General features: G+C 45.9%; 1 protein-coding gene across 6 annotated transcripts in view; it reads left to right on the forward strand.

The window, feature by feature from the left end:
• GRK3 (G protein-coupled receptor kinase 3) overlaps positions 1-18,507 on the forward strand; it is a 159,316-nt gene that overhangs the window by 130,964 nt on the left and 9,845 nt on the right. For 5 of the 6 annotated variants that reach the window (XM_081884596.1, XM_081884595.1, XM_081884597.1 and 2 more), the window contains 8 exons: positions 2,784-2,914; positions 3,884-3,978; positions 6,480-6,587; positions 11,586-11,652; positions 13,233-13,333; positions 14,402-14,468; positions 14,712-14,807; positions 15,413-15,575. In XM_081884596.1, the coding sequence (XP_081740722.1) occupies positions 2,784-2,914; positions 3,884-3,978; positions 6,480-6,587; positions 11,586-11,652; positions 13,233-13,333; positions 14,402-14,468; positions 14,712-14,807; positions 15,413-15,575 (828 nt within the window). The remainder of the gene's footprint in view (positions 1-2,783; positions 2,915-3,883; positions 3,979-6,479; positions 6,588-11,585; positions 11,653-13,232; positions 13,334-14,401; positions 14,469-14,711; positions 14,808-15,412; positions 15,576-18,507) is intronic. The other variant, XM_081884598.1, reaches the window with a different exon arrangement.

Raw genomic sequence — 18,507 nt, forward strand, 5'->3', positions numbered from 1 at the left:
TGACCATGGCATTTCTTTTGTTTCGCTTTTAGTTAGTGTCAGATCACCAACATCCGTAGATGTAACCACCAGGTCTAAGGCATGTCCATGGCTATGAGTTGGGCCAAACTTTTTCAGGGACAGCCCCATGGAGGCCATGCGTTCCACAAAGTCCTGAGCGGCCCCTTGTAAGGTCGTGTCAGCGTGGATGTTAAAATCCCCCAGGACAACCAAACTAGGTGTCTCCAGGAACATATCCGCCATGATCTGAAGCAGCCCTGGCAGGGAATCCTTGGTGCAGCGGGGAGGTCGGTACACCAAAAGGAATCCTGTACTGCCCCTATTGCCCAACTTCCAGAGCATGCACTCAGAAAACTGGGTCTTCCCAAAAGGATGCCTGGTGCAGACTAATGACTTCCTAAAAATCACTGCAACCCCCCCCCCCAGCCCACATGACCTGGGTTGCTGTGCATAAGAGAAACCTGGTGGACAACCAGCAGCAAGGACAGGCCTATCTGTTTCATCCAACCAGGTCACACATGCCAAGACAAATCCTCCATCCACAATCAGGTCGTGGTTGGCAGTGGTTTTATTCATCATTGACCAGGCATTGCACAGCAACACTTTCAGGTCATGTGGGTTTCTCTTGCGGATTCCAGTATCCTTCCGGTCAGGACCAGACCTGGAGGCAGGGATAGTCCTCAAACAACAACTAAGCCTGCACCCAAAAAATCACGCACCCACTGTTGTGTGGGGCCGCAATGGCACAAAAATGTGGTTACAAAGCACAGATCCACATGGATTCTCAGGATTTTTGCCAAACTCACCGGCAAATCACATGTCTGTGGCCACCGCATAAACCACAAAAATCATACACCCACTGTTTCATTCAGAATAGTTTTTTTTCTTGTTTTCCTCCTCTAAAAACTAGGTGCGTCTAATGGACAGGTACGTCTTATGGTGCGAAAAATACGGTATATTGCAAACTGTATTGACCAGAGAGCCTGAGCTTGCATAGTCCTGGTCACTGTTCCATTCCCACCACCCCTGCATAAGAGGGCCTCTGGAACTTCTGGGGAGCCATCCAGAGGTTGCTGTGTTGCTTCAGGACTGGCAAGGCCCTAGCAGAGCTAGTTTAGCTGCTCCTTTCCTCCCGGTCCCAGATCCAGGGCATGTGAGGAGTCCTCCTTCTTCCTCATCAGTAGGATTTGGTCCCCCTCAGAAGTAGGGGGCCTCAAGCTGTCACACAGGCAGGCGTCCTCCTGTGCTGCTGGGGATTTTCTGACACAAGAGGGTCAGGCCATTGGCCTGACCGGCATCCATTGATTCTCCCTAAACCTGTGGTTTCCTATCATGGGGTTTCTTCCTGGGTGGTGGCCTCCGGAGAAATGCTGATGTCTGTTGACTCCCCCTTAAGTGCTTGAGCTAGAAATAGGGTGGTCTTCTTACTTGTCCAACACTGGGCTTGTGCTGCCAGGATGGTGGTGGAACTCAGCAGTAGCTCACTGGACTCACTCTCAGCATTGGACTGCAGTGTTTTTAGGGAAGGTCCTGGAGTCCCTGACAGGTTCAGACACTGATTAATGTCTACAAGGAAGGCAGCTGGGACTTGAGTGTTTCAAGACCTTGTCGTCCCAGATGTGCTTTGACTGCTTACAGTTATTGGGCAGTCATTTCCTTTCCCCAGCACTCCATTGTGGGAAACCAATTGGCACTTGCAACTCTGCAATTAAGTGTAGAGGAATGTGTTCATTTGCTTGGGGGAGATTTGGAGGCAAGCATAGGAGGAAACTCTGCTTTGGAAGAGTGAGGCCTGGGGGTTCTGTGTCGCTCTTTGCTCCGCTATAGCCTTGCCCATCTTTGCTTAAGCTGCAGAATCAATGAAGGCAGCAGAATTCAGCTTTTTCCTGGCACAAGATTTGGATATGTTAAAAGTATTTTTCCAACTCAACACTTGCAATGGTTGACAAAGAAAACCTTTGAAAGAAAGGGGAGTGTTGAGTGGAGGTTGGGAATAGGAAGATCTGGATGTGGATTGGAAAAGGGGGGCAAGTAGAGGCCAGGAAAGGCTAGCAAATCTGGTTGCTCCTGAAATCTCTTCCTTCTTCTTCTTTGCCTCCTCTTCATCCTCTTGCTGTTAATGGATTTCCCTATATTCACACCCTGTTCCCTCCCCCGTAGTTTGATATTAAACAGGGTAACAATCTATAGTGGTACCTTGGTTTACGAACTTAATCCGTTCTTAAACCAAAGCGTTCTTAAACCAAGGCGTGCTTTCCCATAGCAGTGGGGAAATTTACAAATGGAACACACTCAATAGGAAACATGTTTTGCTTCCAAGGCAAAGTTCACAAACCGAAACACCTACTTCCGGGTTTGCAGCGTTCTTAATCCAAGTTGTTCACAAACTAAGCTAGTCCTTAAACCAAGGTACCACTGTAGTTAACCAACTCTTCTTAAGACGTAGACATCAAAAATTAAAAAAACATCACAGTTAAATTATGGATAAAAATAAGATAATTGCAGTCTTAAAAGTAGCTTCAACGTCATTTAAAGATCCAGCTAAGCGGGTGGATCTTAAGTACCAACCTGAACACCATCTTCCCACTTAAGCGTCCTGGCATTTGCTCTCCTGGCCCAGGGGAGACTGCCTAGCTCAATGCAGGCTCTCCTGGCTCATCGGCAAAGGCCTGTCCTGACCACTGCTCCCCTTCTTGTAACTGGAGGTGCTGGAAATTGAGCCTGGCTTGTTCTTCCTGTGAAACTGACCTCTGGGCCCTTTCTCTCCTCCTCTTCACCTCTAGGTGGAGATCTTCACTACCACCTCTCACAGCATGGAGTGTTTTCGGAGAAGGAGATGCGCTTTTACGCCACTGAGATCATCCTTGGGCTTGAGCACATGCACAATCGCTTTGTGGTCTATAGAGACTTGAAGGTAACTTTTACCTAGGAGATGAAAATGCCACCATGGTGCCACACAGATTTGAGGGATGAGTGCCAAAGGAGTGCCAGAGATGGATATGGGGAACTGCAGGCTGGTTTTGGAAGGAGTGAGGGATGTTCATTACAGGTGCTTGCTGTAACTGGCCTGAGAGGCAAAAGCAGAATGGGGCAGAGAGAAAGTGGCTGAAAAACCTATAGCCCTGTTCAGGCATCAGGGCAACCCAGAGTCCAACATGACAGGTGGGTGGATCTCACCACCCACCCCGCTTTGTGAGTTGCAGGACGACTGTGAAGAGTAAAATTCAGGACACATAATAGGAAGTCCTTCTTTACACAGCACATAGTTAAACTATGGGACTTGCTCCCCCAGTGAAGCAGTGATGACCACCAACTTGGATGGCTTTAAAATCACATTGGAAAAATTCATGGAGGAGAGAAGGCCATCAATGCTCTGCCTCTAAAGTCAGAGGCAGTGATGCTCCTGAATAGCAGTAGCGGGAAAATCACCTTGATTTCCAGGATCTGCCTCTGCTTCTGATTCTCGCCCCCAGCTCACAGACTGGTGGAGGAACCATTTCATCACCGTGCCACCCCCTCCACGCTCTTTGGATTTCTAGATTGCCCTGATGCTTGAGTAAAGCTTTCCACTTTCTGTGGTTTAGCTTAAGATGGCCCAAAAAATTGCATGCTTCCAGGGGTTCAAATGCTCTTCATCTTCTGTCTGTGCCCGTGCTTAGCATAGCTTGTGAGCATTTTGACCTTTCCCCCTCTGCCCCTAACAGATGAAAGGTAAGGGGGGGTCAGCTGTGCCAAAGACACAGGCCACTGTTAGTTTTTCAGCAAGTCCATTTTCTTTTTTTTCTGGGTTGAGCATGTGCACAGTTTGGTGAACTGACCCTGTTGGTCGAACATTTCTTCGTTTCAGTTGCTAAGTAACAGGTGCTTATTGATGTGCTTCTAGCCAGCAAATATCCTCTTGGATGAACACGGCCACGTGAGGATTTCCGACCTGGGGCTGGCTTGCGATTTCTCCAAAAAGAAGCCTCATGCCAGCGTGTAAGTATTGTGCAAACACAGCTTCAGGCTGACACCTTGCACCGCTGTTGCCTTCTCTTTGCCAACACCACCATGATTACTATCATGGAATTTATCACTAATTTATTTATTTCGTAAAATTTATATTGCTACCATTTATTAAATTTATAAGCCACTTTTTTGGTCAAGGCAACTCAGAATGACTTTTAACCAACCAAACAAGCAAACAAACAAACCACCAATACATTAAAACACATTAAAACTAAGGGGAAGAAATACATTTAAAATATCCCTCCCACCCACTCTAAAAGGCCAGAGATAGAGGCCAAAGACCCAGTTAAAGAGGAAAGGTTTCACCTTGATATATTGCTCATATGCTGTTTGATTGTAAAACACACACACACACACACACACACACATACATGCATGAGGAGATTTCACCCCTCCCATACCCAAGAATCTCCTGATCATCTCCTGAGGTCTCTGCTGACTCTACAGAGAGGAGGAGCAATGTACTGCTCTCTACTTAATTAGTCAAGTGAGTGAGTCTCTGTGTGTGTGAGAGAGAGAAAGTCAGTGTGTCGGAGAGTGAGTGCAAGAGATAGTATTTAGAGATAAGATTGCTGCTAAGAGCAGCTGCAGGCACTCAGAGTAGCATTGATGTATGCTCAGAATATTTAGCTCTGTATATAGTTTGTATTATAGCTGTAGTTATAGAATAAAAGAAGATACTTTACAGAGCTGCTCTCCGAGTGGTTTATACTCTGCAAGACTCTGCAAAACGCTGCTGCGCAACGACTGCATTATTGAGACAGTGAATCCGGTGCTCTCAGCTCCAAGCTGTGAGTCCACAGCACTGTGACCAGTTCCTGTGGGAAAGGAGGTCTCCGGCAGTGCTACCTAGCTCGCCTAGCCCAGTCGGGGCTGTAGTGCGTGAGTCCAGTTGGTACACTGGCTCAAGGGCGATGCTGACAATGCACACATACACAAACCAAACCCTCAAAAAGAATAAAGCAAAAAAATTATCAGTAAAGGAAATTATTTAAAACATTCAAAAAATGATTAAAATCAGAGATTGGCTAAAAACATATTAGAACGCCCATCAACATTATGAGGCTGGGTAGGCATGTTCAAGCAAAATGTTTTTAGCAGGCACTGAAAAGAGTACAGCAAAGGCACTTGTCTGATGTCAACAGGCAGCAAGTTCCAAAGTGCCGTGGTGCCACACTAAAAGATTGATTTCTTACAAATGTGGAACATGTATTAAGTGGCACCTGTAACAGTGTCAGTTTTGCTCTTATTGGAATGCAGAAAGCTGTCTTCTACCTAGTCAGGCAGAATGGGGCCACTAACTCTGACTGGCAGCAGCTCTCCAGGGCCTCAGGTGTTGAGACTGCTTTAATGTTAAGTTCTCGGGAGGCATTTTGTGACAAGTGGCGCTTACATAAATAAGGACTGCTACCTGACCTTTTTTCACCTGGAGGTGCTAGATTGTACCTAAGGCCCTCTGTATGCATAGAACATGTTCTGATGCTGAGTTATAGTTCCTGCTTTTCGGACACAAGATCACCAGCAACTCCATGTTTCAGTCAGGTCTGAAATCCTGGAAAACTGCTGTCAGTCAATGTAGACAATATGGTGCTAGATGGATCAGTGGTTTGATTTGGTACAAGACAGCTTCCCATCTTACTATTTAATTCAGAACTATGAGGACTAGAAACTAAGTTTATTTTTAGAGAAATATGCTTTGCATGTCCAGGAGGTTGTTTCTCAAATCAGTTTGATCTCAGCTCCCTGTGGGCAGCACATGCACAGCAAAGTATTTCTCCAAGGCCACCTACTTCAGTAAGAAACTCATTCTTGGAGTTTAGCCAAGTTCTCAGCATTTTTCATAATTTGGGCACTAAATTGTTACAGAACCTTCTCACCAAAAGTGTGTGCCCCTTTGCTGCATCAAAAGATTGTTAAGTTCAGAGATGGTAGTTGTGGGAGTTTCAAGAAAATAACAAAAGAAGAGGCTCCTGGATCAGGCCAATGGCTCACCTAGTCCAGCATCCTGTTGCCACAGTGGCTAAGCAGATGCCTCTTTTGGAAAACCCTCCAGCCCAGACCTGAGTACAAGAGCCCCCTTCCTTCCTGTGGCTTCTTTCTACAACTGGTATTCTAATGCTATAGTTGGATAGTTGGAGGCAGAGCTGAGCCATCCTGGCTAGTAGCTATTGATAGCCATGTCCTCCATGAACTTGTGCAGTCCTTTTTTAAAACCATCTAGGTTGGCAGCCATTACTGCCTCCCATTGGTGTAAGTTCCATAGTTTTAAGTATGTGAATAAGTACTTTCTCTTATCTGTCCTGAATCTGCCTATTTTCAGCTTCATTGGATGTCCACGAGTAACCCTGCCCCTTGCTTGCAGATTTTAGAAATGAACCATTGTAGGTGTTCCATCAAGCCATAGCATCCTAAACTGCAGCCAGGCATTCACTAGTTATCTGACTCGCTCCTTTTGCCTCCCTTAATCACAGCGGCACCCATGGCTACATGGCTCCCGAGGTGCTCCAGAAAGGGACAGCCTATGACAGCAGCGCAGACTGGTTCTCCTTGGGCTGCATGCTCTTCAAGCTTCTCCGAGGGTGAGCCCAGCCATCCTGGGGAGTGCAGAATTGGGGGGGGGGGGGTTCCTCCTAAGCCATTGCTGCCTTCTGTTGTGCACGTGAGAAGTGCTTGGAGCTCCTTGGAGCAACAGGGCTTTGTGATGAGATGCAAAAAGAAAGTGATTTCCAGAATTTGAGAACAATTCCCAAAAATATGTATGTAATCTGCTTTATTTAATCCACACCTCCAACATTTATACAATCCTAATTTATAAATTAAGTTCAATGTATTGTTAAATACCATTGATAGGGGTTTTTAAAACAGTTCTCATTTAGGTCTGCTGAAATTATATTAGAATGGAAGTTAACCCAAATTGAGTTCCATTTTTTCCTGGTTATTCTTTGATCCAAATCTGACACCCATTTTCTCATACGTGTATCCTGGTTCCAATCCAAGTTTAATCCATAGATAGCTAGAATTAATTACTTTATCCAAATGATCAGACTAATGATCAGACTTTGATATATTAGCTAGCGTATACCCACTGGAACTTTAAATATTTCTGCTGGGTTATCTATAATGTTATTATAGATGTTATTATGGAAAATGATAAAAAAATAGTGTTCAACTTTATAACTGCTGCTAAAATTATAATAACCAAAAATTGAGGGAAAATCATATCTCCTGCTGAATGGACTGAGAAAATTTGGTCCATAGTGACTGTGATTAACTTAACATTTCAAAAGAATACATAAAAACCAGCCTAGCAGGTTTATGGAAAAATGAGATTATTTGGCACTTTGAAGTGCCAGGGACAGGACTTTGAAGCACCACTTAGGCAGCAAGGCACTGCTAAAATGAAGGAGGGGGTAACCCTTTGTTTTAGCAGCTGTTCCAATGCAAACTCTTTCCTGATTCTAAAGCAACAGAAACTGCTGAAACTTTGCTGCCTCAGCTAAGCTGAGCTTCTTTGCTAGACTGAGTTTTCATTGAAACTGCTGCTAAAAAGCAGGGGGGGAAGCAGGAAAACATTGGTTTCAGCAGGGCCTTTCCATCCTGCTTAGCACTGGGTTTGGGTGTGCAAGAGAGTTCCCTGCATGGAGTTCTCTTGCTTTACTGGAACTGAGCAAGTTTGACCTCCTTTTGCATCAGCTGTTTAGTGCTGGGTTCAAGAGCATGAGGAAAGTCTTTCACATGCACATCTAGTAGGATTGGCCTGCAAGCCTACTTTGTGCAGTGCTCCAGAAGCTGTGCAGGGGCTTTTGGCCAAGCCCCACCCTTGTTGTTTAGTCGTTTAGTCGTGTCCGACTCTTCGTGACCCCATGGACCAGAGCACGCCAGGCACTCCTGTCTTCCACTGCCTCCTGCAATTTGGTGAAACTCATGCTGGTAGCTTCAAGAACACTGTCCAACCATCTCATCCTCTGTCGTCCCCTTCTCCTTGTGCCCTCCATTTCCCCAACATCAGGGTCTTTTCCAGGGAGTCTTCTCTTCTCATGAGGTGGCCAAAGTCTTGGAGCCTCAGCTTCACGATCTGTCCTTCCAGTGAGCACTCAGGGCTGATTTCCTTCAGAATGGATAGGTTTGATCTCCTTGCATGCAGTCCATGGGACTCTCAAGAGTCTCCTCCAGCACCATAATTCAAAAGCATCAATTCTTTGGCGATTAGCCTTCGTTATGGTCCAGCTCTCACTTCCATACATACTGGGAAAACCATGGTTTTAACTATAGGGACCTTTGTTGGCAAGGTGATTTCTCTGCTTTTTAAGATGCTGTCTAGGTTTGTCATTGCTTTTCTCCCAAGAAGCAGGCGTGCGTCTCTTAATTTTGTGACTGCTGTCACCATCTGCAGTGATCATGGAGCCCAAGAAAGTAAAATATCTCACTGCCTCCATTTCTTCCCCTTCTATTTGCCAGGAGATGATGGAACCAGTGGCCATGATCTTCGTTTTTTTGATGTTGAGCTTCAGACCATATTTTGCGCTCTCCTCTTTCACCCTCATTAAAAGGTTTTTTAATTCCTCCTCACTTTCTGCCATCAAGGTTGTGTCATCTGCATATCTGAGGTTGTTGATATTTCTTCCGACAATCTTAATTCCGGTTTGGGATTCATCCAGCCCAGCCTTTCGCATGATGAATTTTGCATATAAGTTAAATAAGCATGGAGACAATATACAGCCTTGTCGTACTCCTTTCCCAATTTTGAACCAATCCGTTGTTCCATATCCAGTTCTAACTGTAGCTTCTTGTCCCACATAGAGATTTCTCAGGAGACAGATGAGGTGATCAGGCACTCCCATTTCTTTAAGAACTTGCCATGGTTTGCTGTGGTCAGCACAGTCAAAGGCTTTTGCATAGTCAATGAAGCAGAAGTAGATGTCTTTCTGGAACTCTCTAGCTTTCTCCATAATCCAGCGCATGTTTGCAATTTGGTCTCTGGTTCCTCTGCCTCTTCTAAATCCAGCTTGCACTTCTGGGAGTTCTCGGTCCACATACTGCTTGAGTCTTCCTTGTAGAATTTTAAGCATAACCTTGCTAGCGTGTGAAATTAGTGCAATTGTGCGGTAGTTGGAGCATTCTTTGGCACTGCCCTTCTTTGGGATTGGGATGTAGACTGATGTTCTCCAATCCTCTGGCCACTGCTGTGTTTTCCAAATTTGCTGGCATATTGAGTGTAGCACCTTAACAGCATCATATTTTAAAATTGTGAATAGTTCAGCTGGAATACCATCACTTCCACTGGCATTGTAATTAGCAGTGCTTTCTAAGGCCCATTTGACTTCACTCTCAAGGTCAGCAACCACACTACCTGGGGTGTATGAGCCATCCGTATCTTTCTGGTATAATTCCTCTGTGTATTCTTGCCACCTCTTCTTGATGTGTTCTGCTTCTGTTAGGTCCTTGCCACTTCTGTCCTTTATTATGGTAATATTTTTACGAAATGTTCCTTTCATATCTCCAATTTTCTTGACCAGATCTCTGGTTCTCCCCATTCTGTTGTTTTCCTCTATTTCTTTGCATTGCTCGTTTAAGAAGGCCTTCTTGTCTCTCCTTGCTATTTTCTGGAAATCTGCATTCAATTTCCTCTATCTTTCACTATCTCCCTTGCATTTTGCTTGCCTTCTCTCCCCCGCTATTTGCAAGGCCTCGTTGGACAGCCACTTTGCTTTCTTGCATTTCCTTTTCGTTGGGATGTTTTTCGTTGCTGCCTCCTGTATGATGTTATGAGCCTCCATCCATAGTTCTTCAGGCACTCTGTCCACCAAATCTAAATCCTTAAACCTGTTCCTCACTTCCACTGTGTATTCATAAGGGATTTGATTTAGATTGTATCTTACCGGCCCAGTGGTTTTTCCTACTTTCCTAAGCTTGAATTTTGCTAGAAAAAGCTGATGATCTGAGCCACAGTCAGTTCCAGGTCTTGTTTTTGCTGACTGTATAGAGCTTCTCCATTTTTGGCTGCAGAGAATAATCAATCCGAATTCGATGCTGCCCATCTGGTGATGTCCATGTGTAGAGTCGTTTCTTGTGTTGTTGGAAAAGAGTGTTTGTGATGACCAGCTTGTTCTCTTGGCAGAACTCTATTAGCCATTGCCCTGCTTCGTTTTGAACTCCAAGGCCAAACTTGCCAGTTGTTCCTTTTATCTCTTGACTCCCTACAATCCCCTATAATGAAGAAGAACATCCTTCTTTGGTGTCATTTCTAGAAGGTGTAAGGTGTTGTTGTTGTTATTTGGTGTCACTTCTATAAGGTGTTGTAAGTCTTCATAGAATTGGTCAATTTCAGTTTCTTCAGCACCAGTAGTTGGTGCATAAACTTGGGTTACTGTGATGTTAAAAGGTCTGCCTTGGATTCGTATCGAGATCATTCTATCGTTTTTAAGATTGCATCCCAGTATAGCTTTCGCCACTCTTTTGTTGACTATGAGGGCCATGCCATTTCTTTTAGGGGATTCTTGCCCGTCAATGAATTTGCCCACTCCTGTCCATTTTAGTTCAGGATGTCAATATTTATTCTTGCCATCTCATTTTTGACCACATCCAACTTACCTTGGTTCATGGTTCTTACATTCCAGGTTCCTATGCAATATTTTTCTTTGCAGCATTGGACTTTCCTTTCGCTTCCAGGCATATCCGCAACTGAGTGACCTTTCGGCTTTGGCCCAGCCACTTTATCAGCTCTGAATCTATTTGTACTTGTCCTCCGCTCTTCCTCAGAAGCATGTTGTACGCCTTCCGACCTGAGGGGCTCATCTTCCAGCATCATAACTTTTATATGCCTGTTGTCCATGGAGTTTTCTTGGCAGGGATACTGGAGTGGCTTGCTGGTTCCTGCTCCAGGTGGATCACGTTTGGTCAAAACTGTCCATCTTGGGTGGCTCTGCATGGCATAGCTTATAGCTTCTCTGAGTTATTCAAGCCCCTTCGCCACGACAAGGCAGTGATCCATAAAGGGGAGCCCCACCCTTACTTGCACCATACCTGATGTAGGTTGGGTGGGCCTGGCTTTCTCTAAGTGACCTTGTGGACTAGCTAGAGAGGCCTGGCAGGCCAAGTGTAGCCCACTGGCTGGAGAAACACACACACACACACACAGCTTATCTGTTCCATGCCACATCTTGGATTTTCCTGAATGTTATAGCACAGAACTTCAGGCAGCTAGCTGAGGAACATGCTTTATTCTTCTACAGTTTAGGATATAAAACTTTTCCCCCAGTATGAAAGTGTTTCTATGTCCCAATTCAAAGGAGCAGATGCAAAGTTATCTGTGCATGGATGCATGCCTTTGCCGAACTGGTGACCTGGAGATTTTTTTTGGACTACAACTTCCATCAGCCCCAGCAGGATCATACAACTGTGGTGACTGGGGTTGATGGGAGATTTTAATCCCAAACACCCAGAGGTAACCAGCTAATTTTATTAATCCCATTCTCCCATGTGCTCCCTAGTGCTCATGTCCCTGTTTCCTTCCATTCCCTTCTCTCCCTGCTTCCCCACACACCAAATCAGTGCTTTAATTTTTCTTCTTTCTCTAGGCACAGCCCTTTCAGGCAGCACAAGACCAAAGACAAGCATGAGATTGACCGCATGACACTCACAGTGGTAAGGATTCTGAATGATGCCATTGTGTTTGTGGGAAGGGTCATCGTTCAGTGGTAGAGGAGCAGCAGAAGGTCCCTGCTTCCATCCCCACTGACCTCTCCAGTTAGAGATGGGAGAGATACCTTTATGAAATTCTGGAGAGCCTGTGCCAGCCAGCATAGATATTACTGATCTAGAGGGGTCAATGGTCTAAGGCAGCTTCCAGTGTTTCTATGCTTTGTATCATGACTGTTACTCTGCAGTTATACCCTTTGGCCAGACGTGGTTCTGTCTCTGCTTTTGTTCGTTCCTTTCAATCACTAACTATACTACTTTTCAGGTGCAAGCCATCACTCAAAACAGTTTGCAATAATATTAAAATGAAAGATCAGTTGGAAGACAATTAATGAAGAGCAGCAATAGCCTTCTTCCTATAAAAAAATTCTATAACTAGCCTGATGAAGCAATACTAAAAGTTAGAGCATCCCAAACTCTTCCTTTGGCAGCAACAAGAGAAGTTCCCTGGGGAGACTGCTCCAAAGTTGGGCTTCCACCACAGAGAAGGCCCTCAAGGTCATTGATCCAGCCATCCACTGAATCTGCCTCTTTTCCTTATTCAAGACATGCAAAGTGCTTGGCTGCTCTTAGTTCAGGTACCCATACAGCTACCAGGAAGATATTTTTTGTTTAAAAGGAGGCTGAACTGTTTTATGGAAAACTAATTCTGTAGTTGTAGTGATGGCTTTAATTGCTTTTGGAATCTGTAGCTTTTGAATTTTGTCTCATTTTATCTTGCTATGCCGCTTTGATAACTTTGGCTATGAAGCAGTATATGCATTTGTTAAATAAATAACATCAGCCCTGCAAGGTAGGGCCCAGACAGCCTTGAGAGTAGTAGTTAGAGTATCAGACAAGGGCTCTGGAGACCTTAGGCCAGTCACCATCTCTCAGCCTCACCTACACCATAGCTTCCTCCGTGCTGAATGTACAGAAGTAAGTAGCTTCTTTTTTTGCTGCCATCTTTGCTTGCAGATGATTCTGTGGGGTCTTTTGTGGGTGTTGTTGTTGTTGTTGTTGTTCAGTCGTTTAGTCGTGTCCGACACTTCGTGACCCCCTGGACCAGAGCACGCCAGGCACTCCTGTCTTCCACTGCTTCCCGCAGTTTGGTCAAACCCATGCTGGTAGCTTCGAGAACACTATCCAACCATCTCATCCTCTGTCGTCCCCTTCTCCTTGTGCCCTCCATCTTTCCCAACATCAGGGTCTTTTCCAGGGTGTCTTCTCTTCTCATGAGGTGGCCAAAGTATTGGAGCCTCAGCTTCAAGATCTGTCCTTCCAGTGAGCACTCAGGGCTGATTTTCTTAAGAATGGATAGGTTTGATCTTCTTGCAGTTCATGGGACTCTCAAGAGTCTCCTCCAGCACCATAATTCAAAAGCATCAATTCTTCAGCGATCAGCCTTCTTTACTCCCAGCTCTCACTCCCATACATCACTACTGGCTTTTTGTGGGTTGGGGGCACTGATACCTGTCTGGAGGATCCTAACTTTTGAGCAACTCCATTCAACTCTCACTGAGCTTATAGCCCTGTTTTCTTCTCAGAATGTGGAATTACCAGAGTCATTTTCCCCTGAACTCAAGTCTCTTTTGGAAGGTCTTCTCCAGCGAGACGTGAGCAAGAGGCTTGGCTGCCAGGGTAGTGGGTAAGTCCTCACTGATAGAAGAAGTGTTGCATGCTTTAAGAACATCCAAAGAGCCAGGCAGTAGGCTAAAGATGGCAAGCTAAAGATGGCCCAGCCTCCTCTTCTCACAGTGGCCAGCCAGAAGCACAGAAAGGCAGAAAGCAGGACCTTCCAGAGTTGGAGGCAGCAATACCAGTTGCTGTAAGCCAGGAGGGGTTTTGTGTTCAAATCCTGCTTGCGGGTTTCCCACAGGCATCTGGTTGGCCACTGTGAGTGGAGGATGCTGGACCTGAAGGGTCGCTGACCTGATCCAGCCAGCTCTTATTATGTTACTATGAGTGCAACAGCAGCACTCTCCCCATTGTGATTTCTAGCAACTAGTGTTCAGGGTTGTGCTGTCTCTGGCAAGGGAGGTGGAACATAGCCATCATGGCTAAAGTTAGTAGCCTTCAGAAGTTTTGTTTTACATCAGCCTTAAACAAAAGATCTAGGGCTGCCCTTGCTGAATAAATTAAATCAGTGAAAAGACACCCTTCATATATTGGTTGCAGATTTTGTTTTAAAAAATCACTAACACAAGTAATACAGACTGCAAGCCCTGCCTTCAAAGAGGCATTCCTTCCCTTTTCCTCGCATAGGACAGAATGCCTTGTATGATGCCCCCTACAACACAAGAGAAGCGCATAGTCTAAAAATGAACAGAAAAGCAAAAGAAGCATGCTGTTTGCTTCAGAACTTATGCAAATAAAATTGATCAATTTGCAAATAGCAGTGCAGCCCTGAGAAAATCCGTTGTTTTCCATTTCTATGGATTGATTCTCTGATGTCTTAGATAGCACCTAGATAGCCCTAAGCTACCTTTTAAAATATTTAAAGCAGCAGGGCTGTAACTCAGGAGACAGAGCACCTGCTTTTCATGCAGGAGGTCCCAGGCTCCTGGTGCAAGTCAATGTAGATACTACTGAGCTAGAATACTGAGCTCTATATGCCAGACACCATATAAAGTGCCTCTGTGTTCATAGCAAATTGGTCTGCCTGAAAGCGTTATTGCCTAAGACAATCACCATCTGGTTGCAATTCATTCCTCAGGGCGCAGGAAGTGAAGGAGCACCCCTTCTTCAAAGGCATTGACTGGCAGTACGTCTACTTGCAAAAGGTGATCTGCTGCTATTTTTTAATCACACCCCTTATGCACGCTTGTACATTTTTTCTTAGAGGCACCAAAAGTTCAAATGGGGCGTTTGATGCAGTTTTGTGCTGAATTTTTGCCCTGTTGTTAATTCTTATCACACATTGTCCTGATAGCTCAGCTGAAGGGCAACCTACCTTTTTAAATAACTACTAAGACTCCGTATCACCATGGTCTGTGGATTTGTAACTGCTACTCTTGCTTTGGCAGTACACACCGCCTCTGATTCCTCCGCGGGGAGAAGTGAATGCGGCGGATGCTTTTGACATTGGCTCCTTCGATGAGGAAGACACAAAAGGCATCAAGGTGTGAGGGGGACATTTTCCTTTAGCCATTGAGACCAGAGGAGGTGGGCTGTTTGTGATTTCCACCATGCTCACCCAGAAGCTTCTTGTGCTTCTCGTTTGATCCTCCTGTTCCACTCTAAACAGTCTTCTTGGCTTCCAGTGGTCCATAATGAGATGGGAGAGTGTTGGCAAGTGAGGGTGATGGATGAGGAAGGTGCAGTGTAGCTGAGGATGTGTCCTTGCACCAGCTGGTGCAAGGATTACTGAGAGAATACATGCAGGGCCATTCAAATATTTCCCTAATATGATAGGGACATGTTGGACTCCAATTCCCATCAGCCCTAGCCAGTCAAGGATGATGGGAGTTGTAGTTGTACATTCAACGTTAAGAATTGTTTTATGACTGTTGGGTTTGGAAAGGCCTTTGTCCAAGACAAGGTTGGGACTTGAGGACCAATTTTTCCCAGTAGGATTACCCCCTCCTCTCCAGATTGATTATATATTTTTAATCCATAGGCATAATTCCAATCAGTTTTATGGATATGGTGGAAGGCAGCTGGCTTTGCCCTTTTGGTGATGTCTCTTCTCTCTCTCTGCTTCCTTGTACTGCCCACTTTTTATCAGTTGCTTGATAGTGACCAAGAACTGTACAAGAACTTTCCCCTGGTCATCTCAGAGCGCTGGCAACAAGAAGTGGTGGAAACGGTTTATGATGCAGTGAACAGTGACACAGACAAGATCGAAGCCAGGAAGCGAGCGAAGAACAAGCAACTGGGGCACGAGGAAGGTAGCAAAGGCAGCTCTGGTTCTGGAATGTGAGGTGGGATTTGCTAAGTCATGGCAGAGAGTGTGAGGGTCTTTGGGGACTGATTTCTGCTCTCCCATCATTAAGGACTTTTTAGGATTCTTTTAGTGTTCTCTTGCACTTCTGTTTGACTTCTTAAGGAGAGGGGCCTGGAAGTTCTTCCTGCTGAGTCCCAGATGCATAAGGATTGACTGTGGCTACTGGGGACCTGCTTGTTAGTGTCTTTATGTACCCTCATTGTGGGCAGTGCTTTAGAAGAGGAGAGGGAAGCTTTCAGTCTATAATTCAGTGCACGGAGGAGGCTTCAGGTAGTGGAGGGTGGTGGAGCGGCAGGAGCGAATGTCACCAGCACATATGTTGTGCAGGAGGCTCATTATCCGATGGTTATTGCTATGTGTGAGCTGGTGATTCTCAAGTCCCTCTGGTACATGTAACTGCATTTTGCTCACATTCATCCCTTTTGCCCTCCCATCCTGAGAGGATAGGAAGATCCATTGGCCAATCTAGTCCCACCAAGCAGATGCCTGTGGGAAACCTGCAGGCAGTATTCAAGCATAAGAACACTGCAGCTTCCAGTGAAAGCATTTACCATGGTGGCAGAGCATAGCTATCATGGCTAGTATCCAGAGAATCAGACTTTATTGTTATGATCTCAGATCGGCCACTAGAATAAAGTTGTCACAGTAAAGATTGGCTATCAGCCGTGGCTATTAGCTCTTGCATGAATTTAGCCAATCCTCCTTTAAAGCCACCCAAGTTGGTAGTCATCACTGTCTTCTATGGGAAGGAGTTCCATAGTTTAACTATGTGCTATGTAAAGGACTTTTCTGTTGTGATTCAAGGACCTGCCACATGGGCACAGTATATTAGGTTAATGGGCTAAAAAAGCCCACATCATGATTACAGCATGTGAGAGGTATTGGCTTAGGCATTGGATAAAACAACAGAGCATGACTCCACCCCCTCAGGGAGGGGTGAGTCTATCAAGGGTTAACCACCAGTGGGAGGAGCCTGTTGATGCAAATACAACTGAAAGCCCCCCTGATGTCACCGGGGGTCGTACTATGGCCCTAGCCACCAGCAAGGGCATCAGACAGGATCCACAACCGTTGGATTCCTTAAAATGGAGGAGTGGGGTAGGCGATGGCCACACCCTGCCCTCCAACACACAACCATATTCCAATGCCTGACCGCCACCTGAGCCAAAAGAGGCTCACCGCCAATACCCTCACAGCTGCAACCAATCCCTAAGGCTTCTGATGATGTCGGCCAGCCAAATATAATTGCAGAGGTCTGAGAGGTGAACTCCATCATCACGAAATAAAGACCATTCGCTGAACCACTTGGTCATTCATATGTGTGCACCGGCAGCACAATGGCTGAGAAACTAAACCCTGCCCCCAAGCCTCCAGCTGATTGGCTGGCCACCTGGAGGCGTGCCACAGCAGCTGGAGCACCCCCTGCCAATGGGGAAACGGCTCCTGCTCACAACTCCTCCCCTCCCTGAGGAGGAGAGGCTTTGTCCCAAATCTTCCAATATTCATCTTCAGGTAACATTCAGACCCAGGTAACTACCAACTGGTGAGCTTGACATCAATACCTGGAAAGGTCCTAGAATAGATAATTCAACAGTTGGTCTGCAAGCATTTAGAAGAGGATGCTGTGATTACTACAAAAATAAGTCATGCCAGACCAATCTGATTTCTTTTTTGGATGGAATTACAAACTTGGTGGATCAGGGAAATGCTGTGGACATAGAGTATACTGATTTCAGGAAGGCTTTTGACATGATATTTTCACAAGGAAGCTGGTAAAATGTGGGTTGAACGAGGTAACTGTTAGGTGGATTTGTAGCTGGTTTACTGACTGAATCCAAAGAGCACTCATTAGATGCCGAAAATCGGGCCTGCGCATGTGGGCATGCACACAAGCGATTTCCGGTGGCACTGACATGCCCACAAACAATTTCCAGTGCCACGGACATGCGCACAAGCTTGTTTTCTCCTGCTCTAGAGGGTAGGACTCAAGTTACAAGAAAGGAAATTCCGACTAAACATTCAGAAAAACTTTCTGACTGTTTGACAGTGGAACGGTCTCCCTCAGGAGGCGTGGACTCTCCTTCCTTGGAAGCTTTTAAGCAGAGGTTGGATGACCATCTGTCATGGATGCTTTAGCTGGGATTCTTGCATTGCAGGGCCTTGGACTAGATGACCCTGGGGACCCCTCCATCTCTAAGATTCTCTGATTGGATGCCCACTAGTGCTACTGCTTCTGCTGCTTCCTCTGCCTTCCTCTCTCCTTTCTCTAAAGAAGGAGGAAGGAAGCAGTTGAATTGGACTAGAGGGGACCCATTTAGCCCAGTGGGTCCAGATGCCTCCAGGCTGGACCAGGCAGCACCAAAGCAGGAGACAAACGAAACCATCTTCTCCCACTGTTGCCCCTGGCAGTTGGCAGGATGACTCTCAACATAGTGGTGGCACAGAGACATCAGGTCCCTTCTTTCTCCCTTAATTTGCCTTGTCCCTTTGAAAGCCACTTCAGCCAAATATTTTGGAACAGAGAATTAGGGCCTGTCCATAGCTCAGTTTAATATGGATTGTCAACCCCTCTTGTGCCTCCTTTTATTCCCCCCTCCATACAGAGTTCTTCTCAGGGGCTGCTCCGGCACCTGGAGCGGCGGGGGCGGGGAGAGCTGCCCACAGGAGCATTGTGGTGAGGTGATCTGCGCACGGGGCACCACATGGGGGCACTGTGGCACATGGGGTGGTGTGGCGAGGTGGGGTGGGGTGGGGTGGCAAGGTGCCCACGGAGTCTGCCTGGCAGATGCAAACCCCACACTGGCATTTTGGGCAGCACAGGGCTGCGAGCTACTGCATCACTCCCAGGAGAGACGCATGGCTTGGGCATGCTGCAG

This window comes from Podarcis melisellensis (genome assembly GCF_964234715.1).
Source record: "Podarcis melisellensis genome assembly, chromosome: 13".
NCBI classification, from domain to species: Eukaryota; Metazoa; Chordata; class Lepidosauria; order Squamata; family Lacertidae; genus Podarcis; species Podarcis melisellensis.